The sequence below is a fragment of the Poromitra crassiceps genome (genome assembly GCF_964638095.1).
Source record: "Poromitra crassiceps genome assembly, chromosome: 19".
NCBI classification, from domain to species: Eukaryota; Metazoa; Chordata; class Actinopteri; order Beryciformes; family Melamphaidae; genus Poromitra; species Poromitra crassiceps.
The window spans coordinates 1,101,437-1,126,314 of NC_139646.1; the positions used below are offsets into that span (position 1 = coordinate 1,101,437).

At 41.5% G+C, this 24,878-nt stretch overlaps 1 protein-coding gene across 1 annotated transcript; it reads right to left on the reverse strand.

Annotated features, from left to right (window-relative positions):
- Positions 1 to 2,935: 2,935 nt before the first annotated feature.
- tmc5 (transmembrane channel like 5) lies at positions 2,936 to 22,999 on the reverse strand (the record flags this gene model as incomplete). The annotated part of the gene is made up of 18 exons (XM_083655258.1): positions 2,936 to 3,547; positions 3,643 to 3,732; positions 3,833 to 3,911; positions 6,041 to 6,214; positions 6,476 to 6,609; positions 7,466 to 7,541; positions 7,714 to 7,809; positions 8,096 to 8,193; positions 8,312 to 8,387; positions 8,622 to 8,788; positions 9,714 to 9,866; positions 10,438 to 10,582; positions 10,787 to 10,929; positions 11,409 to 11,669; positions 13,103 to 13,184; positions 13,527 to 13,629; positions 13,762 to 13,878; positions 22,444 to 22,999. The coding sequence occupies 18 exons, from the start codon at positions 22,997 to 22,999 to the stop codon at positions 2,936 to 2,938; spliced, it is 3,162 nt and encodes a 1,053-aa protein (XP_083511384.1).
- Positions 23,000 to 24,878: the final 1,879 nt, after the last annotated feature.

Genomic DNA, 24,878 nt, shown 5'->3' on the forward strand with positions numbered 1-24,878 from the left:
TTATAGCACATCTTGTGCTAATTTGTTTATTTGCAATAGTAGTTATGTATTTAATGTACAAAGACATATACACTGTCTTAGAAATATACAGTTAATGTACAGTTATAAACAAAGCACGAAGAGGTGTGCCTGCACACTCTTGATGCTCAGCTAAATACTTTGTTATTTTCCATGTACAGCAGGATTGAATGAATGAATTGCAAATTCTGGACTGATCACCCCAGTTCTGAACCCATCACCAATGCAAAAATCAGTTACGGACTACAATACAAATCAATGTGAGACGGCTGTACGGCATCCATTTTAGGGCGTCCTCGTCCGTCAGAGTATAGGCTATCATTCCTCAGAGTATAGGCTATCATTCCTCAGAGTATAGGCTATCATTCCTCAGAGTATAGGCTATCATTCCTCAGTCTAAGCATTGTCAGTCGTCATGTCATGTTGCAGGAGAAATGACAGCGTTTTCATGTGAGACATGAGGAGTGATGTCTGACAGCTAGTTTGAGTGATAAGTCTTTGTCTTTATTTAAGATCCCCATTAGCTACAGCAGAGCTGCAGCTATTCTTCCTGGGGTCAAACAACTTGCATAGTTTCAAGACATCAAACAATTTGCATAGTTTCAATCACATACAAAATTTACATTCTGTGTAAAAAATACATTCTGTACAAACGGTACAGTTTTGGATATTACATACATACATACTGTACCTTTCAAGGTATTGCATACATCAGAAATACTTACATATCATTACAGATGTGTAGAATATACATAAACTACATCACATATTATGTGTATATACCAGGGGTCACCAACCTTTTTGAGGTCGAGGGCTACCTGAAGGGTAGAGAGTCATGTCGGGGGCTACCTGTTGAAATTTGCTCGATTTACCTTTAAATAATGAGTAGTATGCATTTAATCGAGACATACACTCTTTTCTTTCACTGTTGTGAAGAAGAACTCTTCCTCCCACTCCTCTTGAAATTGGTAATGTTTTTTCTTTCACTTTTCTGCCATTGTTCTTGCGTTCCATCATTTAGCTTAGCCGACTGATATAATCATTGGCAGCTGGCAGTCGCACTGTCGCAGAGTGAATGACGTAGTGACGTAACGTAAAACTAAACTTTGACCCCAGCCCAGGCGGATCAAAATAGTTAATCAATAATTAATTATACACAGACAATAAATTATACACAGACAATAAACGTTTTTAAAACGTATGCATTGTTAAACAAATTATTTTCTACATTTGTGTGTTATTGTGGGAAGGGAGGAGAAAAACAAATAAAAAATTAATTTTTCTGATTATATTTTTTTGTTTCGTTTTTTTGTTTTTTCTTTCTTTCCCCTGTGGCTGAGCCTGTTTGTCTGTTTTGTCTTGTTTGTGTAAAAAAAAAAAAAAAAAAAAAATTTTTTTTTACATTTTTCTGAACGTGGCTTGCGGGCGCCACAGCGCCACCCCGCGGGCGACTGGTCGCCCGCGGGCGACTGGTTGGCTACCACTGGTATATACCATTACCATATCTTATATAATTATACATATAACTTTTACCATCACCATATATATTATATATTATCACAGTAGTAAGTGCTGTTTTACCAATAATTTAAAATGTTTTTTGCTTTTCTTTTGTGTAATATATGTGGGAAGGGTGTTCATTCCTGCATACCTCTAAACATGACAGTTCTTTTGGTAACACTTTATAATAACGTTCAGTCATAAGCCATTTATAAGCCTTTAGTTAATGACAAACTAACCATTTACAAAACATGAATATACATTTACAGATGATTAATAAATGTTATGTTAACATAAATGTGTCATCTATAAACCTTTAGTAAATTAAGTGTTCCTCACCTGTTGTAAATGATGTGTAAATAATGCGTCAAAAAACAGAAGTGCACAGACCAATTGGTCGCCCCCTGCAGGCCATTCGAAATAATGCAGGTTTAAGTGCACTTCCACATTGGCTTCAATTTTGACAGAGCTACCCCCTTGTATGTAACACATTTATGTGTGATGAATGGTTTACACTTTAGATTAGGGGATGCAGAAATCCTTGTAAATTAATTGTAAATGATTTACACATCATTTATAACAGGTGAGGAACACTTCATTTACTAAAAGTTTATAGATGACTTACAACGCATTTGTGATATGTTAACATAGCATTTATTAATCATCTACAAATGTATATTCATGTTTTGTAAGTGATTAGTTCATCATTGGAAGTGTAAAACCTCCTGCAGTAGCATGTCTATTTGAGTATGTGTGCCTGTTATGACTTAGAGTTACATTTTCATACAGAGATAAGGGGTCTTTAGTGTCAAGAATATTCCACATAAACATAAGAAGTGAATAGAGTAGTCTATTTTTTACAAATGACCAATCCAAGGAGCTGTGCATGGCTGACACATTTGTTTTATGATCACAACGAAGTGCAATCCTAGCTGCATTATTTTGTACCATCTGCAGTCTCCTTAGATTGGTCACTGCAGCATTAGACCACACCACTGGACAATAATCAAGATACGACAAAATTATAGCTTGAATAACCTGCTTTAGAATCACAGACGACAGAAAGTGATGACTGACGAGTGAGGAGTGATGACTGATGACTGACGACTAATGAGTGATGACTGAGGAGTGATGACTGACGAGTGACGCCGTATTGTGCGATGACTGACGTGTGAGGAGTGAAACAGTAATGCAGGAAGAATGACAGCGTTTTCGTGTGAGGACTGAAGGTGTTTCAGAGCACACTCGACATGGTTTACTAGGAGACATGACAACTGACAACGCTTACTCTGACGGAGGAGGATGCCCTAAAATGGTTGCCGTACGGCTGATCAAGGTCATCTGGGCGCAAACCATTATTTTCCAATTTCCAATACTATTCCTTTCCCCACGCTGTGAAAAGTTACTCCCCTTTAGTTCAGTAGGCATCATCATACTCATTGTGCGCCTGCTGTCGGGCCAGCATGGCCTGTATGAGTGCACTGGACCCTGGTGGAGCTGAGTTCTGTGGAGTGTGAATGCTCTCCTCTTCTGCTCTCTGCCTTGCTTGCATGACCTGCATCATAACGCTTGACGTTGAAGATGCCCGCTCGTGTGTATTATCTGCTGGCCGGTAGTAATCCTCCTCTGCTTGTTGTCTGGCTTGCATCACCTGCACCATAGTACTGGAGCTGCTTCGGGAATTTGCTGAAAAACCTGCCGTCCAGTACTGATCCCTCTCTTGATCCTCGGCCCTCTGTCTGGCTTGCATGGCCTGTGTGAGGGCACTGGAGGACGACAGGTGTGCTGAGGGCAAGTGCATCCTGTCCAAATCTTCCCCCTGTTCGTCAGCCCTCTGACGGGCTAACATGGCCTGCACCAGAGCGCTGGAGGTGTTGGGGGGCGAGGTGTCAACGGGAACGGGCACTCCACGAGAGATCCCCCTCTCCTGCTCCTCCAGCCGCTGGCGAGCCAGTAAAGTCTGAACCATGACGTTGGAGTTGGACTGAGCACCGGAGGAGGAGCGGTCGTCTGAGCGTCGCTTGGTCTGCTGCCGGGAACACAGAGATGAGGTTGAAAATTAACTAGCTACTCTCAGGAACAAAGGCACTTAGTTAGGGTGAATGTACTTTGACCGCCACAAACCTTTTTGTGATTCTTATGTTTGGGCTTTTTTGGCTTGGATTTCTGGACATTCTGGAGCTTGTCCAGTAGGAAGGACTTGTCTTTTCCCTCCTAGTGAGAGGATGAGGAAGAGAAAATAAGGCCAAATAAGCAAATTCAGTTGTAACATGTCTGAAAAATGAATGTATTAAGGAGGGTATTGCACACTCACATTAACTATTTGCTGCCTTAGTAGAACAATAAGCAGCTTGCGCCCCTGAGTGATTTGCCAGAAGATGTATATGACGACCCTGTGTGAGTGAGGAGAAGAAAAGACAGTCCACATAAGACCAGGTAAAGGCAGACAGACATTGATATTGATACTATACTATACTATACTATACTATACTATACTATACTATACTATACTATACTATAGTAACTATAGCTACTGATGCAGATAAAGACACACACACACACACACACACACACACACACACACACACACACACACACACACACGATACACATGCACACACAAGCACATACTATATAAACAGTGTTAGTCTCTGTCAGTCTAAATATTAATAATAATAATCATAATAAACTTTATTTATATAGCACCTTTCATAACATAAAATGCAGCCCAGTGCTTTACAGAAGAAATGGTTAAAACAATAAGCGATAGGAAGATCATAGAAACAAAATATAAAGGGTGATAAAATGGAAAAATCCTACAAATACTGCACTAAAACAACTTGGAAAATAATTCAGTAAGAGCGATAAGAAGAATAAATAAATAAATAAAATAAAAATAATAAAAAAAGATCAAAAGAAATACATTACAACAACATAAAATATTTTTTTAAATACAGGTAAATTAATTAAAAGCAAGGCCATAAAATACGTTTTGAGCTGTTTCTTAAAACTTTCAACAGAGGTTGCTTGTCTGATATGCAGTGGGAGTGTTGGAGAAAGCTGCATCACCATGATTCTTCTATGTTTGTTTTAGGCACACTTAGCAGGCCAGCATTCTGAGTGAGCGGTTTGGAACATATTCCCACAGGCAGTCTAAAAGATATGAAGGTGCTAGCTACACTATTTAAGGATTTAAAAACAAACAAAAGAATTGCAAAATCTTTTGTTCTAAGTGCGCGGAAAATGTTTGCCGGTCGCGGACGCCGTGTGGAAACGCCATTCCACATTGGACTCTGAGGACATATGAGTGGACTAATGACTATTTTCTTCCTGATTTTTCTCACATTTTCTCCCCAATTGGATTGGCCACTGCTGTCCCGGCCGTTGCTCCACCCCCTCTGCCGATCTGGGGAGAGTTCTAGACTTGCACATGGTTCCTCCGATACATGTGCAGTTGTCAGCCGCTTCTTTTCACATGACAGTGAGGAGCTTCACTGGCAGAACGTAGCACGTGGGATCACGCTATTCCCCCCCAGTTACACTCCCCCCGCACAGGCGCACCGATCGACCAGAGGAGCGACTAGTGCAGTGACAAGGACTCATACCTCACGGATTCCCACCCACAGACAGTCAGAACGTCTGACAGAGCACGGCTGCCGGGAATTGAACCCGGGTCTCCATGGTGGTAGACAAGTGCTTTTACCTCTACACACTACCCAGACGCCCCCAGACTAATGACTCTTTAACCATGAACCAAACTCATCTATGTTGTTTGTGTATGTTAAGTTAAGTTAAGTTATCCTTTATTTATCCCCATGGGGAAATTCATCCTCTGCATTTGACCCATCCTCTACTACAGGGGTGGGCAATTATTTTTCATGGGCGGCCACATGAGAAACCCAGATTGTTGCCGGGGGCCGAACAAATATTGTCATGCCGTAACCCAGGAACTTTGATGATAGAGAGGACCACAAAAAAATGTCCTCGCTACCAGAGGGCCAGATTTTGCTGAGGGCTGGGGGCCAAACGGCACCCGTTTGGACACTTATTCAGTGGGTATCTTGCATGTTGCGTTCGGGTGCACTGTAAAAAAAAAAAAAAAAAAAAGTGTGGGGGGGTGGGCGTGGCGGGGTTTGGGGGGGTTGCGGGGTTTGATGGGGGGTTTGATGGTGGGAGGAAACCGGAGCCGAACACGGGGAGAACATGCAAACTCCACACAGAAAGGACCTGGGACGGACCGGGTTTCGAACCCGGGACCTTCTTGCTGTGAGGCAAAAGTGCTAATACCTGAGCCACCGTGCCGTCTCAATAATATAATATAATATAATATGATAATAATAGATCAGATAGACACTTTTGAAGCTGCGCCGTAACAATACACATACAATATAAAAGAGCTCTTATCAGTTAGTTGTTGAATCGAACAATTCGTTGATCCTCTTATCCAGTGTGACATACAGTGAAGTTGATTTGATTTGATGCAATACACTACAGCACAAAGACAACTACAGTATGTACTTACAGGATAATGAGTGTGATAAGGAAGTAGAATACTTCGCTCCTGATGACCTTCTGGTAGATCCAGATGACCCAGTCAGAGCCGGGGATGTCCTCCAGATGGTCGATCCACACAGCAACAACACTGAAGGTATTGTTGAGACCCCGGAAAGGACCGCACTGCTCCGAGGGAGGCAGGCTACACCGCAGGACAGGGGGAACAAAACAGGTTCCAAATAGTTTAGAAAACCACAAAATAAAATTTTAGCCTGACTCTATAGTGTCAAGGTCTGTTCATGCATCTTGCTGACAAAGGTTGTGAGGTATTGTTTGAGTGTAGTTGTGTTTTCCCCCTAAATTAGTTATGTTGTAAATGATGTTTTTTTTAATACAAGCTGTTGACATGACGTAAAAGTTGTATTGTGATTCGGTGACAATAGGCCACGTCCTGCTCCCGTACCTCCAGGCGGTGTATGCCACTATGGAGAGTGCGCCCACAAAGAAAGGGAAGAAGAGGAGGGCGATGAAGATGGTTTGCATCTGAGCTGCCCTGCCTGACCGCCGTGGAGGCTGGCAGTTCTGGGTCAGGCTCACCTGGACACACAAACGCACGGGCGCAAACACACAGACACACACACACGTGCACACACACACACGCACACGGATGATACACATCACACAAACCATAAACAATCAGCCATTAATCATCAAACGTAAACAACTGTGCGTGTGTGTGTGTGTGTGTGTGTGTGTGTGCGCGCGCGCATGTGCGTGTGTGATATGAATAGTGTAACTTTGCATATTAGAAAAGACAAAAACCTAATGATTGAATCATCATTGTAGATATTATGTAAATCAGGATTATATATGTTTTGGATTCCCTGGCTAAGACAATCCATAATCATCGACCATTCTTCATTCATTATTCTCATAGTGCATTATACCTTATGACCTATGTAATGCTGTTAGAGTATAAAAAGCCCTCAGCTCATTTCAACTGAAACATTGTATCTGTTTCACCCTGTAGTGGAAAAAATAAATATCTTCTTAGAGCTTTGAATAGCACAGCCCAACATGTTCATAAAACATTCAACAGCCCTTCACACTGGAGCCAACCTGGGTCAAATTACTATTTGGATTGAATTCCCTTTCTGGGATTGACTGATCTTCACTGGTACGATGCATCGGACAGGGTTGCCCGAAAAATCCCAAACCTGGCCCATCTTTCCTTTAACACGGAATGACACAAAGTGTCAATGTAATGAAAGGATTTGAATGAATAATTGAGCCAGGTGTGCAAACAGAACAGAGTAATATGAGCTTTGAAGACTCAGGAGAGGCCTGAGCGCTCATGGCATTGTATCTGACTATGGCAGGGTGTCATCACCATGGCAGTTCAGCTTACAGTCACCTGGGGCCCCGCCCCCTACCCTAGTGAACCTCCATTTACCTTCTTCAAGTAAAACAATGTGAAAAATTTGATGATCTGGATGAGAGGCAGCAGAGGAGAGAAGTAGATTCCGATCCTATGGGGAAAAAACAATAGGTACAAAAAAATGTTAACTGGAAATTAGCACTGAGGCCGTTTTCCCTGGCAAGAACAAAACAAGTCCTGTTACGAATAGACTGTATGAGCCAGTGTCAGATACTGTTACTAATTATTTGAATTAAGAGTATTTAACGTATTGTTCTTCCTACCAGGACAGAGTCTGTGCGTAGATGAGCTCGAGGACATTCCTGGCGACGTCAAACTCTGGAACCCCGAGACTTTTAATTAATCTGGTCCCAATCACACTGGAACAGAGTCCAAGTCCAAGTCAAATATCTGATTTACATTTGAGGCTTACATTTGATGAGAATAATGCACATTGATAATAATAATAATAATAATAATAATAATAATAATAATAATAATAATAATAATAATAATTAATCATATAATAATAATAATAATAATAATAATAATAATAATAATAATAATAATAATAATAATTAATCATATAAAGGTAATAATAATAATAATAATAATAATAATAATAATAATAATAATAATAATAATAATAATAATCTTCTAACTCACTTGCTGAGAAACTCTCCAAAGAAGGATCCCAACATGAGAAAGAGGAAGTCAACAATGACCAGGCGGTACAAAGCCTGTCCTACCATGGGCTCCCAACACTACAGGGGACACAGGAAAGTGGGTGATTGAATAGGCTATACCTCATTTATGAATGACTAATGAGGACACCAATATTGGTGAATTTGAAAAGGGCGACAAAGTTTCTGTGAAACACACCGAAAACTTCTTAGCCACCTCGTTCATCCAGTAGTAACACAGGATTCCAAGAATGGACACCTTAAGGATGACATTTCTATAAGTGGGAGGAGAGAAAATGCTTTAACATCTCTGTCTATAGCACTGTTGCATAGCATTTAGGCTCTACAGTACTGTATACAGTAGCAGGCATACTTTGATGTTATTAGAGATTATAGTTGATTCTTTTTTTTAATGTACTTTCGTTTCTTTGAGTGGAGGAGAGGATATACATGGCTAGGCCTATATGTATACAAGGTGTGGTATCCATGATGATATCCAGCTGCCTCACCTGACAACAAGAGCGTAGATCTGTCTGCGCTGGTTGGAGTAGTGCTCAAACTTGTTGAAGAGGGAGTAGAAGAGTGGGATGACCAGGTTGATCAGAGACACCACAAAGGGAACCAGGAGAGTCTCTGCCTCTTGAAGCAGAGACCAGTTCGCAGTATCTTCCGTCTGCTGTAAAGATAACAGATGGAGGTCAGATGGAGATAACGCTACTACAAAACTCACTGTGTGTAAAAGAGATATTTGATCTCAATGGGACAAACCTGGTTAAATAAAGGCTAAAAAAATAATAATCTCTGAAATATTAGGGGAGGTCCGGACCTCCCCGTCCTCATAGCTAGTTACGGCCATGAAGACAAGCATTTTAAAGGAACACTCCGCCCATTTTCAACCAGCTTTGTATCATTAGAACATCAGTAGTATATCAGAAAACTGTATATTGTTTTGAAGTCTGTCATTTAATTTGACAGTTATTGAGTGTTAAAGTGTGGACCAGTGACATCACTGGTCCACACTAACTCAAATTAATAACTCATTAACTCAAATCAACTCTCAATAACTGTCAAACTAGATGATGGTTTTGAAGTCATTCATCTAGTTTGACAGTTATTGAGAGTTGATTTGAGTTAATGAGTTATTAATTTGAGTTAGTGTGGACCAGTGATGTCACTGGTCCACACTTTAACACTCAATAACTGTCAAATTAAATGACAGACTTCAAAACAATTTACAGTTTTCTGATATACTACTGATGTTCTAATGATACAAAGCTGGTTGAAAATGGGCAGAGTGTTCCTTTAAGGATCTATGACACATCTTGATCTGGACTTGACTGTAATGTATGACTCAACACTTTGCCATGCCATGAAGTCATGTCTATATCTCCTACTCTGAAGATTCTCCATACAGACATACAAAGGATGCTGCTACTGTGCGTAAGCAAGGCAAGGGTCATTTTAGATATCGAGGTCCTTATGTAGAGATATACCCAAAAAGAGGTTTATTATTTAAACTCCCTGTCTGCTTCTCTGTATATCCATGAACAAAACAACTACGCCTATTTTTGATACACCTATGTTGACTTTAATCCGTGTACCTCCTGTTCATATTGGCAGAGATAGTAGATGGATGCTCCGCAGCCGACAGCCAGGCTGGTGGAGAGGAGCCAGGAGCCCAGGTGAACCCCGAACTGCTTCAGCTTCTCAGAGAGAGTAAGCAGTTCCCCCTGCTCCTTTTCTGACAGAGACTCCTGGGAACATGGGCAGAAGACAGTGTCCATGCATGGGAACATGGGCAGAAGACAGTGTCCATGATGCATGTAAGACTCTCTGGTGAACGTTTTGTTTTTGTGATGATATCATATAGAGAGGCAAAGTGAACATCACTTCCTGCCCTGGCATTGTAAATGTTTTCTTTAAACCCACTTTTTTTTTTTACGTTTTGGTCCAAGTGAAATGTTATGCGGTCTCTCCTGTTTCTAAATATATCAGAACCGTTTGGTTTGAACAAGTAAAACTATTTTTATACGCATTTTACGAAATGTCTATGGGAAAATAAATGGCGGATGGAAATCTCTGGTACAGTGCTGAAGCAGGAAGTGACGTTCCACTTTGGCTCTCTAAAGTCACGGATCATCTCGAAAGCAAAAGTCCAAACCAGAACTCTCATGAATGTTTTGATAGCCGGGTTACTGGTGATCATAATAATTAGTGAGTATAATGGCTAGATTACCCATGACTAATTAATAAAAACACACCCCTCGCTATCTCTCTCTAACTTGCTGTCTTGATTTCACAAGGGAAGGTTTCTATGTAACTGACCTTGAGTTGGACACGGAGGTTGTTCTTGCGCTGTCTCACAGCCCTCTCATTGGTTATGCTGAAGTCCCAGCTACACAAAAGCTGCCATGCGCCTCCTGATGCTGGGTCTGACAGTACATAGTTTCGCCTGAATGAGCTTGCCATGCTGCATGGGACAGGGAAAGATTATGGATTTTCTTTTCTTTCTTTTGTAATTAACTTGCAAGACGAAGATTTGGATGAATATAAATGAATCTATAAAAACAAGCAGCAATGGGCCTGTGTACTAATCATTCAACGGTGTGTCATCAGATCTATTACTTATGGTTTACAAGCCAGTGAGCCAAGGTAAATGGGAGAGTGGACTGACCTGTAGATAAGTGAGACTCCACACAGCACCATGTAGGCTGCTATGGTGAAGAAGTAGGCCAGTTGCATGTTGTACTCCAGGGGACCTGTGATGGTTTCATTGCTGTAGCTGCCATAGTACATGACCGTGTAGTTAAAATAACCCTGGGGAAGCCATATAAGCACATTTACGATGCAAAACTATCATCATCCTGCCATCATTCATGGTCTTTATAGAGAAGAGTTCAAGAGTAATACAAATATGATATTAAAGTTATCGCCTGCATTTATATAGCGCTTTACAATCAGTAGGTACATTCACCCATTCATACACCGATGGTGGCAAACTGCCACGCAGGGTGCTGGCACACCATCAGGAGGACACTCCAAGGACACTTCGACATGCAGACTTGTCTGGAGGAGCCGGGAATCGAACCACCAACCTCTTTCATCCAAAGCGATTAGTGACGACCCGCTCTACCTCTTGAGCTACAGCCGCCAAGTTATCTACTGTAACTTAAATTTATTGCATTTAGGCTGAGAATTACAGAATTATTTCATCAGGTGTGCTTTCCAATTATTTCAACTGTTCTAGCTTAAAAAACAAACAAAGCTCAAGTGTTTAGATAAGAGTGTCCACTCACAGCTCCAGTCAGTATCTCCAGGCCCCTGAAGGTCACGTTGGGTGGTATGTTGGGCATGTGGTCGTAGGTAAGCAGCGGGATGGTGATGAACCCAAAGTTGACCAGGAAGGAGACAATGTTGAACATGAGCAACCACTTGAGGAACAGAAAGTAGGAGAGGACGCTGGTGCCAAACTTCCCACCGATCTCCTTGATGGTGCCCTGCCACAGCTCCAGGGTCTGCCTGGCTGATGTCACGTTGTAGCCGCACCTGCGGAAGGACTGGGTGGGCAACCGGCCCATTCACACTTAGAACAATAACAATAAAAAAATCTCTCTGAGATGAAACCAAGAACATAGTTATAGTCGTTTTGGATGTTTTATAATTATAATTATAGTTGTAGTGTGAAAGCCATTCTATTGACTTCTAATGATTTATAGTAATTATCTTTATAGTGTGACGTCACGATCACAACGTCATGTTATTCAGGAGCTGTCAATGGTGGTCAGATAGATGTCAGTCAGGAACAGCTGATAAGTTCATGTCATTCGGTAGCGTTGATTTGGGATCAGCCATTGGTTTAGAGTAAATGTCAAGCCAAGCCTACATTTAGACTAGTGATTGGATACGAGTTCACGTGTGTTAGAAGGGCTGTGATTAGCTGAGGGACCTGGATGAGAGGCGGCCCTACGAGCTGTCAATCATCGCTTTCCCCGCTAAACGTGAAGGGCAGAGATGATCGCGAGACAATGGACAACAGAGCCAGAGAACTGGAATCGGATGGCTCAATACAGAAAGAATCATTTATGGTATCTATGGTATGACATCATCTCTTTAGAACTGTCTATTGGCCGGTCAAATGGGACTATGGCTAATAATGTTGAGGTTCTGTATAAGGCATTAGAGAAGGTCAGATCTTTTTGATTGGGTATAATGTTTGATCTATTATGCTAACATCTATAGATTTTCTTTTTGTCTTATTCCTTTTTCTCTGGACGAGCTGTGTGTTTACATGTTCTGTACGCACTGTATATGGATATATAGCAGCAACATTATTATTAGCAGCTGCCAACAATGTCCTCACTCACTGATGGCGTCATTGATCGCACCACCCAGTGGTGGCACGATGACATCGCGGATGATATCATAATCTATCAAGTGGCATCACTCGCTGGTGGTGTCACCGATTTCACCGCTTTCTGGTAACATCTCCGATGCTGTCACAGCTGCTCGAGCACAATCATTGATGGCGTCATCACGGTGTTGGCGTCATCGACGATGACGTCATCGCCGGTTATTTTTTCCTTTTCTGTTCAGAAAATATCACCACTACCCATATCACTGTGTTTAAGGACTATATGGACATATGAATGTCATTTAAATGGGGTTGTGCAAATGATTTACTTCTGTACACTGTCAAGAAACAAATAAAAACTTGGTGACAAAAAAGAAAGAAAGAAAGAATCATTTAATAAGTAGACAACTATGAGTGATGAAAGGCAGTAGATGTGACAGAGCTCAGATGCTGAGTGATGAAAGGCAGTAGATGTGACAGAGCTCAGATGCTCTATGACTGATGAAAGGCAGTAGATGTGACAGAGCTCAGATGCTGAGTGATGAAAAGCAGTAGATGTGACAGAGCTCAGATGAAAGGCAGTAGATGTGACAGAGCTCAGATGAAAGGCAGTAGATGTGACAGAGCTCAGATGCTCACCAGGGAGACGTCCTCAGAACAGTCTGCGAAACATGTGAACTGGCGAGATTGCTTGGAGGACTTGAATGCCAGTACTTGGCTCCTAGAGGAAGATAAGCCGGAAATATAGCGCTTATAACACAAATGATAATGGAATCCGGTGCATTATCTCCGGATGTGCGTTTGCATTAATAGCTTCTTGTATATTGCAACTTGAAAAGGAATAGAGCAGGGTGTGTATATGTGTATGTGTACATATGTGACTCCGTGTCTCCAGTGATGTAACACTGCAAAACGAGTAAACAGCACACTGACTCCACACCCCTATCTTGGTGCACACAGAATAGCCTACGTGTTTTACAGCTTTTAATAGAGTGTAATGTTTAACTCTGTGTCCATTGTGACACTGACAAGAGAGCTTTAACTGCTTGTTACACAAAGTTACCTGATATGTTTCTTCTCCTCAAAGCTCATGGGAAGGTCCCGGATGGCCCGGATTCGGTCCCGCGTTGACAGGGCAACAAGTTCTTTGACCAAGTTCTGTTCCTCTGTCAAGACATGATGATATGATTATAACAAAGAGTAATAAACTGAGTGTTGTGCATTTAGAAAGTATCTTCAGCCTGTTGAACACAGATCCACAGGATCGTTTGATCACAACACCCTTCACAAGCTCTTACCATTCTCCATCTCACTTCTGATGGCATCCTCTGTGAAGGCTAGATGGGCAGTTTCACTGTTAACGAACATGCTCATTCTTCTCACCGCCATTCCCCTCCACCGCATCGTCGTGTGACCTGGATGAACACAGGAAGAGAAGACAATGATGCTATTTGCTATTTGGCAGTGAGCATTGAAGGGCTTCTTCTACTTTATGGTTAAAGGTCAACTCAAGGAGCAGGCAGCAAAAAAGGAGCAAGGTGACAAGCCTCACAAGAATATGTGGTGTTTTGTTGTGCCTCTAGCTATTCATTTCAATTTCGGGTTTTTCAGTTTCATAACTTAAAGGGATAGTTCATATTTTTCAGTGTACTACAGGTAAATCATACATGCAGTAGAAAACGACCAGGGGGGAAATCACAAAATGCTTCCATACTGCTCACGTGGTGTAATCCAAGTCTCCACAAGTCTTGAGATGTAAAGTTGACTTGAAAAGACATAATTTACAACCTGTTTTTAGCTGAAATATACATTGTAGCAGGCTACAGGAACTGCACCCATTATTACTTGAGCACCTGGCTAGAATGAAGATTTCAGCTAAACACGGGATGCAAATGGCTTGTGGAGACTTGGATTATGCCAGGTAAGCAGTATGGAAGTACATACCTGATACAACCCCACATTAAAAAAAAATCTGAACTATCCCTTTAATACAGACACCCTATGCAAGTTTCATATCTTTGAACTTTGAATTCTGATTTTGTTACTTAAGCACCTGATTAACCACTTAATTTTGAGATGCTACCATTACTTGAGCGATCAGCTGATACCGGTGCAATAAATGGGGCTATGTGGGTGCTATATTTAGCATTGCCTTTATATTATCTTTATTTCTGATTAATTTCAGTTGACCTATATCACCTGTTGGCACAGTAGGCTAATTCACCACAGGTGGTGTTAGAGTTAAATGGCACAAACACATTTCTCCAATACAAGTTGCAAACCAAGATGGTCAATGATTGTACAAGGAAGTAGCAATGGCACAAAATAAAAATGCTGAGTTACAAATGCCTGGCAACATTAAAGGTACAATCGGGTTCCATATCTACAGTAATCATTATATCCCACTTGTTTGAGCAGTAGATTGAGACGTATGTACGTATGTATTGTTTGTGATAGAACATCAATTAAAACTTGGTTTCTTTACCTTGGCCAACTTTTTACAGAAGCATATACACAGCCTGTCACTCAGATAAGATTATGTCCCTCAGATACGGATACCATAGTTAATGATTGCGTGCAATTTCTAATAGCAATCCATCAGGATTTAACATGACTAGTGTTTTGATAGACATAGCAAGTCAAAGCCAATGGGTTATCATAACAAATGTCATTTTAATTGTTGTCTTTTTATGGGCTTTTTGTGCGTTTAGTGAACACACCTGAGAATGCAGATGGAAGTCGCGCAGTCGTCGATGCCTCATAGCGAGCTGCAGGTCCTATTTGGAATGTACTGTGATCTAATGACAAAGGGAGACGGGAAGAGCAATGTCACATAGCAACACACAGAGGGACAAACACAACTACTGAGCAAACAGAACCACAGCCCTGTTGATTTTTTGTCCTGGGTACAACAAGGCAACACTGGCTCGCTTTTCACAACGCAGGCAGGATTGAACTCTAAACTAGTTTGGTTCAATCCAGCTTTGTCAGCTTTGAGATGATGGACTCACTGAGCTCATGCTGCCATGCAGGACTCCTAGGGGGTGCTGGGAGGAGTCCCAAGGGGATGCTGTCTCTCCCCCTCCAGCTCCCCTCCTGCCAGCCCCCCCATGGCACTCTCCCAAGGGCGTCATCGCTGCTGGCCTGGCCCATCGATGGGAGGTGCGGCTCTGCCCTCTCTCCCTGCCAGTCTGGGTTTTCCCTGGGATAGGGGTTACTGTGATGGGGCTTGCTGGAAGACCTTGAGACCACATACAATAGTTCATGTCATGACAAAGGTAAAATGCTCATTTTGTAATCTGAAAGATGAAATGCTCATGTTTGAAGTACCGCTACTTCATAATGCTTACTTTGTGGGTATTATTTCACGATTATGGTTTTATTACCATCCATACTGAAACCAGAGCCATAGATATAACTACTAAGACTACCCATGGGGAAACTTAGGGATATGATGTCATACCAGGAAACTGAGGATGAATTACTTTTTACTACCATTTTTTAAACTGCCAAAATGACATGTTTCAAGAATGATGATAGTGTCGTCATAGCACTTATTTGGACAATGACATCATATCCTTTAATCCCGGAGACTTTAAAGTAAAGTAAAATTGAGCTACACGACCTGGGATAAGGCAGGATTAACACAAACATCACCTCCATCTGGCTGCCTGTTCCTTCTGGGTTCCTGCTCATTCATGAACAGTAGTAGATGTTATGCTCTCTGATTACAAGTGCAAACAATCTGTACTCGCTCAAAGCACTCACCATGTATATTCTTTGATAAACAGCAAAGCAATAGTAAACATGTTTATCAGGATATGATGCACTGATGTACACTTTAGACAGTTAGACTAGACAAGGCACATTTGACATCATTATATGACCATATAAGAGGAACCATACCTCCTATCAATTTCCAGCGTATCACTCTCATGGTAGCCAGGGTTGAACAGTCCTCCATTGCTGTAACGTGACATGGAATTACAATTGATCCTTTACTTTTTCCTTGGAGACAACGATGATCCTTCAGCTGGCCCTGTTTCCGTCCCTCTTCGGTGTCCTGATGTCTGTGAAGTCCAGCACCGACTATACACACACACCAGAAAAAACTGCTGTAGATATTTGCTGGCTCAGTTTCCTCAAAATAAGTGCTAACTACAATAGTAATGTAAGTTAACATAGGAAAAAACAAGAGCATTCGCCATCATTGCGTTCAGGCTTCTGCTGCCACAACAAGTCATGTCAACTTGAATAGGCAACATCACGTTAAGGTCGAGTGGCTTTGCAGGTACAGAGTGATAGCTACATTGTCAAAGGGAAGCCTGTGTAAGCCAATCTCTCGGTCCCATCCTCATCACGTCATCATTAATTCATACAGTGGTATGGTTTCTACCACCATCACATGCTGATATGGTTCTCACTCAGAGCCACTGAACGATGGGAACAGGAGGAGAAAATCTGAATAACAAATGTAATATAGAAGACTACACTGACTCCCAAATCAGCATAGAAGTTGGAAGGAAAATCCTGGCCATACACTATCACTACACACAATATGTGGACTAACTTCTGTGATTGTTGGCTATAGTCAATAATCAGAGAATCATTGTAGTCTACTCCCAAACATTGCTTACCTGGTTATTGTGCTGTGATGAAAGAATAAATAAAACACCAAGAGCAAGCATGAGGAGTGAGCTGTGAAACAGCCTGAGAAGCATTGAGAGGGAGATCAACTGAAAGACTGTCTGGCTACCAGGAAGTGTGCACTGAAAACACAAAGGTAAAAGTCCATAGACTATGCACACCCCATGGGCTCATTTGCATGATGAGAAACTCATGGGGCTGATTGGCATGAATATATTTAACTATATGTGTATCTAGGTATCTAGGTTGGCCTGTGCCGGAAATGAACTGACTCACTGACTGAGTTGCCAGAAGAAGAAACAAACATATATTTTGTGTGTCAGTGTGGCTCAGGTTTTCCAGCTTTGACCAGTGCTTATGTGTATTATCCAATGCTTGCTGCAAACTATACTGTACTTGGAACTTGATTTCCCACACACAGGAAACAAAATATCTGCAAGCCAGCTACAGAATAGGGAAGGTCTGTTGTAAAGGAAGAAGAGACTGAGTGTCTATAATGACGTCACATTGCAGCCGTTAAAATACATTAGTTAATTTTGCATTATTATTTATTTATTGGTATTATAAACATATATTTCGATATTCAAAAAGAAAATAGGACAAGAGGAACAGAAAACAAATAGAGAAAATACACATTTGTTTTTATTGATTTATTAAGTAAACCCTTTAGTCTTATAGTTACAGCTTTCTCCAGGAGGGGGTGCTGCAGCCCCCTAAGCACCCGCCCCAGTTCCCAGTTCCAGCATCCCAATGATATCCCCCACTACAACAATGTGGACTACAAGTCAGTCAAGGGAAACCCCGTTTGGAACAGAAAGTCCAAGGATGGGAATGTATGAATAGTACATATGAATGTATGCAATATGCATAGAACAGATTTGATACAATTCATGCTGGAGTTTCAATGGTTTTTACACTAATTTGGATTAAGTGCACTCTCAAGAATTGCTCTCCAGCTATCAGAATCCCCCTTGACTTGGATGGGGCAAAAGAGAGTGATTACATTCAGGTAATGGGGGGACTCGCCCTCCCTGTCGTCTTGTTCTAGGTGACACTTTTCACTGATTACATGATCTGCTCTTCTGACAGGAGCTTAATTCCACAATGGTGTGCTTGATGCCCTGTGACATCCGTGCGCAAAGCACGTGCCCAACATATTCTTTTTGCCAGCACTCATTATGCACATGGCCCACTGCTGATTTCTACTCAGTATACAACCGAAGACACATTTATTGATAGGCTATCATTGAATGATGTCTCCTGCTGGCCCTATAATGGACTGTTGTTATTATTGCTATTATTAAACAAAGAGAAATATATGTATAATTGGATAATATATAGGGAAAACATAAGATGTTAAAGATATTTTTTCTATTTTTATTTTATTTCATCCACTCTTTGTCCTGTACTATCTTTGTAAATGTGCTGCTGTGTTCCACAGATATGTGAGTGTCATAATGAGAGTATAATGTCCCCTTGGTAATCTAGTCCAGGTTTGAAAGGACTCTGAGTAGAGCTGGAGCTGGTTTTATGCGGTCTAGTTGGGGAAAAAACACTGAAAACTGCAATTGCATTTTCACAAATCAGCAATAGGTTTCACATATCTGAGAGTGTGTCATAATGATAGTCTAATGTCCCTTAATCTAATCCAGGTTTGAAAGGTCTAAGTGTAATGGAGCTTGGCCTGGTTTATGTGGTCTAGATTAGAATCTCTAGATGGGCAACAACTGTGAAATCAACTCTTTTTTCCAGCGGTTTACACCAATAGGATAACCTTTTGAGGTCAATAAGAATAGCATACAACAGTAAAAACGAACAAAATGCAGGATTCATTCTATAATTTCTAGCAGGCTAGACTACTGCAACAGTCTTTTCAATGGTCTTCCCAAAAAAGCTGTTAAACAACTTCAGCTCATTCAGAATGCGGCTGCTAGAGTTCTAACAAGAACCAAGAAAGCTGAACACATTACACCAGTTCTCAAATCCCTGCATTGGCTGCCAGTAAATCTTAGAATAGACTTTAAAATTCTGCTAATAGTTTACAAATCTCTCAACGGGTCAGGCCCACACTACATCTCTGAAATGCTTCTACACTATGAACCATCCAGATCCCTGAGATCTTCAGGCACTGGTCTACTAATTGTCCCAAGGACCAAATCAAAACATGGTGAAGCCGCGTTCTCCCACTATGCCTCTCATAACTGGAACAAACTCCCTGAACACATTAGATCTGCCCCTACTCTGCCTATTTTTAAATCCAAGCTAAAGACCTTTATGTTTACTCTTGCTTTTAACTGCTACTAAACTACTGCCTCTCTCGGCCTGTAATTTTTAAAAAAAAATTCCTGTACATTTCCAACAAATGGACTGTACATGTAATAATAATACTGAAGAGTGCCTTGTAACTTATTTAAAACAGAAATAATGTTTCATGTTTGTTAATTTGAGTATATATTTTAACTAAAACTGTCGGCTGTGTTTTTTATGTGTTTTTTATATGTGCATTGCTTTGCTGCTTGTTTTTTCGATTATTTTTTTGTAAAGCACCTTGAATTGCCTTTGTGTATGAAAGGTGCTATATAAATAAAATTTGACTTGACTTGACTTGACTTAATTTATTCTCACCATCTCCCCACTATGTTTTACAGTTAACGAATTAGCTTGAAAATGATTGAACCACGCCATCTAGAGGCGCTATTCCACTTTTTAAGCGTCGTTCTGTTCATCCTTGATGACGTTATACAATTGTGCTGATTGCCTTACAGTTTGTAAATGCAACGACAAAATAAATATATTTAAAGAAAATGAAAATCCAAGTTCCCGCACGGACATTTTAAGTGGCTTCCATAGCAACGACTCTATGCTGTACTTCTCACCAAACCAAACTCAGGACACAAGATAAACAAGATAACGTTAACACTGCGGACCATAATTCCATAACTACTAGAACGACCGAAAGTGGTCATCTCGAGTATCTCTATATGTATCTGTATCTATTGTGGATTATGAAATTACAGGTCCTTTAGCTCAGTGGTTCTCAAATGAGGGTCCGGGGACCCCCAGGGGTCCTTGAGGGAGTTCCAGGGGATCCTCAGCCAAAAGGGGGGTAATTTATTTTCGCCATAATTCCATTCATAAGTAATACAATGACTATTTTGGATTTTGGTTGTGGGTTTCATACACTTTCTGTAATAAAACATCTAAAAGCATCAATCTTATTATCATATGGGGGACCATGGGACAAAATCCTATCAAATGGGGGTGGTCTAATCTTCAGATTAGGGTAGTAGTTGTAAAAAAAAAATCACATGAGGGACCGCTCAACCAAAAAAATAATTTAATAATTCGGCACTTCTAGACTGTCTAAATGTTATTGGGCCAAATGAAATGGATCAAATTCTGGTAGTGAAACGGGTCATTTCGCGGGGCTGTGTTGTGATTTGCTAGCATCTTATATTTTGCTAGCGGAACGGAGCTTGTTTAGTGCTTTCATTGCGATGGTGGTCAACTGTGCTGTTGGTGCTGGATGCTGCCAGGAGGTTTTTGGACGTGGTGGATGTAACTGGGAAAGATCTAGACAATATACTGAGGGAAGCATTTGATAAAACCCAGACGAGTGAGTCTGACAGAAGAATGGACACTATTATGTTTTGGAGTATTTTGGGTGGACGTAGTTTTGTTTTACACACTGAAGAGAATATTTTTGTAACTGGTAAAATCCAGAAGGTGGCGGTAATGCACCATAAGTTGTTTGCCAACCGCCATAAAACACTAGAAGAAGAAGAAGAAGAAGAAGAAGAAGAGCTTGTTTAGTGACGCTCAAAAAGCATGTATCAACCAACATGGTTCCACCCATAGACATATATAAGGCTAGATGGCTTAAGGCGGAGTCACCAGCGTCGTTGAAGCGCCGCCATCTTGCTACGGCAGGCTTTCTGGTACGTTCTATGGTAGCTGTTGGAGGGTGCACAGACAAAAATACTCATAACTCGCTGAAATCTTGACGGATTTACAAACGGTTTGGTTTATTACAAGCATATTCCGTTCCCGAGATACGGCAACAACAACAAAAAAAACACTAAAAACACTATTTTTTTGATGGGCTCCAAATTACACCAAAATTAAACCGAAGCATCTATGCTGTAGCGGCAAACTCAAAATGTTTGTAGCCGCTGAGAGGCTAAGCTGGGGAGGATATCTGTCTTACTCGCCGTTGGAAAATAACACACCTTGACCAGTAGATGCGTTTTGTAGATTTATTCCATCCGTGCAGCACACATACAATAAATGCCGTCTTGCTTGCGGAAAACAAATCAAACTAGTACGAACGGTAAACAGAAAATCAGAGCTCCCCACTCACCCCCTCTGACTCATCTGATTGAATGATTGACAGGCATTATGAATGACACTCATCAGCAACACACACCTCCCAGGTAAGTAACACCCACTAATTACCATAAGTGACAGTTATGCAGTAGACTCAATATGCAACACATACATGGCTCCTACATACCGGCCCCTAATTATTATGACATTACAATAATAATTACACAATAATACATAGGAGACAAGAAAAACAATCAAAAGCTTGATCCGGAACTCTTTTTTTTGCGTTTTTTTTTTTTTAAATATATATAAATATAATGTAATTAATCTGGAAGTATTTTTCGAAATGTCCTTATTTTAGAACTCCTTTTCTGAATGTCCTTCTTTTGGAAGTCCTTTTCGAAACCTAATCTAAATTGTTTGAGGCCAGAGGTTCTAGAACTTACGGAGCCTAGAAGGTCAGAGTGCACTCTTAAGTCATGTCAAGCAAGTGTCCAGCAGCAAGTCAAGTCAAGTCATGTCAAGTAATCCATCAGTAATCCTCTGTTTCTTGAAGCAGACAAATCTTCGTCACAGGTCTGTCCAGACATCCAGTTTGAGTCTTGATTTTCACTTGACGTACAAGTCCTCCCTTGTCTGGAACAGCGGCCACGACCTTTCCTGTGATCCATGAATTACGAGGTGCTGAATCATCAACGATCAACACAACATCTCCATTGGCAAAGTTCCGTTTGATACCAGACCATTTCTGTCGTTCTTGCAATTGTGGAAGATACTCCTTAATCCATCTCTTCCAGAATAGATCAGCCATATATTGGACTTGTTTCCATCTACGACGAGCATAGACATCCTCCTTTTGAAACAGTCCAGGTGCCAAGTATGGCTGAGTTCTGAGGAGCAACAGGTGATGTAATCTCGATGAAATGGTTCATATCGGTGAAACCTCCTTCTCAGGTTCAGGGCACGCTGTTCTGCAACTTTGCGGTTGTTCGGCATGCTTACCTCACTGTTCTTTAAAGGTAAAGCGATGCAATAATGGCCATCCACAAGCTTAGTAGACTTCTTGGCCATATCCATGAACTGGCAGTCCTCTCTCGACGGCCCCAGCTGTTCATCATGACTGCACTCAGGGAAGTCTGCTTTAAACTGCTGTTTCCACAGTTCGTCCAGTTTTATTACAGAAATTCTATTGGTGGTGACTCCATGTCGTCCATCAGAAGCTGCAGCGATGTCTCCGCCGAGAGGTCCGTTGACGGTCCATCCCAGCATAGTTTTTATGGCATATGGCCCATCATCAACACTGCGGATGACCTCCAATGGCTCTAATGCTCTGGGCACATCCAATCCAATCAGAAGTTCAACCTCTGAATTGATCTCAGGCAGATGCACATATTTCAGGTGAGGCCACTTGAGCAGGTCTTCTTGTTGTGGAATGTTATTTCTGTTCACAGGCATTTTCTTTTGCGTGAAGATAGCAGGCAGCTCACAATATTGGTCACTATCCAATCCAGCCACCTCCAAGCCTGAGACAATACAGCTTTCCACCACCTTTTCCTGTCCCATGGTGCGCAAGAGAATCCTGGTTTTCCTCCCTGAGATGTTCAGCCTGTTCATCAGATCCACTGTGCAAAATGATGCTGAACTCCCTTGATCTAGGAAAGCATAAGTTTCTACTATTTTATGCCCCTTCTTTGATTTAACTTGCACAGGGACAATGGAGAGTTTACAGTCTTGGTCACCGGCCCCAGTAAGACCACTTGTTTGCACAACCAGAGTGCTGCCCACTGCTACATCGGAGTTGCTCTTCACTTGGTCTGTTTCTGCTCCTCTCTCCCTTTGGTGGATATGAAGCATAGTTGGGTGTCTGGAACCACATGTTTTACATGAGAGACGCCTCCTACAGTCTTTACTGATGTGTCCTGTACACAAGCAGCCAAAACAGACTCCACCTTCCTTTAGGAAGGCCATCTTCTCATTGTGAGCTCTCTTTTCCAATAGAAAGCAACACTCCAATTTGTGTCCACCTTTGCAGTACAGACAAGTACTTTTCACCCATGAGCTTCTCTCATTGACTCTGGTTTCAGTTTGAGCCTTTCCTTCCATGGTAGCAACAGTAGTAGCAAAGCTACTTCCCTTGGATTTCAAGCGAGGTTGAATGTATGGTTTACCTCTGTCTCTGTTTGCTGTTGCTGTTGGGGCATCCTGTATGTCCCCGAATATAGGATCAGCTGCAATCTTCACTTGCCTCTCGATGAAGTCCACAATGTTAAGAAAAGTAGCTCTGCATTGGTAGGTTTCCTGAATTTCACAAGCTACTGTTCTCCAACGGTCTCTTAACTTGAAGGGCAGTTTCTTGATCACTGTGAGCATGTTGACTGGCATGTCCAACTCACACATGTAGTGTACCTCCTCCATGGCGTTGCAGCATCCTCTCAAAAACAAGCCATATGCTTTCAGAGCCTTCACATCCTCAGAGCGAATTGTTGGCCATGAGAGAGCCTTTTCCAAGTAGGCTGATGCAATTATCTGTTCATTTCCAAAATGCTCCTGCAGTAGTGCCTTGGCTTTATTGTATCCTCTGTCCGCAGCCATATGCTGACAGCTCCTGACAAGCTCCTTTGGCTGCCCCCTAGTGTATTGTTCCAGGAAATGCAGGCAGTCTCTTGCGTTGTCAGTCTTTTCCTCTATGCTGTGTACAAAGGCTCTCATAAAAGTGTGGTACTGCAGGGGATCTCCGTCAAACATCTGAATCTCTCTCCTTGGCAGGGAAGAGAGATATTGCTGTCGCACCAGCAAAGATGTTATTTCGTTTTGTTTCTCCATTATGGAAAAAACATTCTTCTCCTCATGACCTGAAATGATGCCAGGCATGCCAGCATCTGAACATGGAGGCTGTGGAGGCACTACACCATCTGATTTTGAACTTTGTGAAACATACTGGATCGTTTTTGATGTAACCGCTGCAGCCATTTTACTCCCTTTGGGCCTTGTGCCTATCACATTAGGATCAACAACTCCTTTCCCATAATGCACCTGTTTAGGTGGAATGAATGAATCTGCATCAGGATTTAGAGTGTGACTCCTTTTATCCAAGTGAGAATCCATGTCCTCGAGTTTGCGAAACACAGAGCTGTGTGCAACAGATCCGCCAGCAGCTCTTAAAACATTTACTTTAGCCTCAGATGCTGCAATTTCCACTTCAAGTTCAAATTTTTCCTTTTGTTTCTTTAGCTGCTCCTCTTTCTCGTCAAGAGCGTGTTTGTCCTTCAGCATCCTTTGGCGGGCTAAGAGGGCAGCCATTTCAGCCTCTGCCTTAATGCGAGCAGATGAAGTAGTACTGGAACCACTGGAACTACTAGACTTGGAGCTACTGCACCTGGAACCACGCTTTCTGCGGCCTGTATTTGAAATACTGTCACATGGCCTAATTTCATCAAGTATT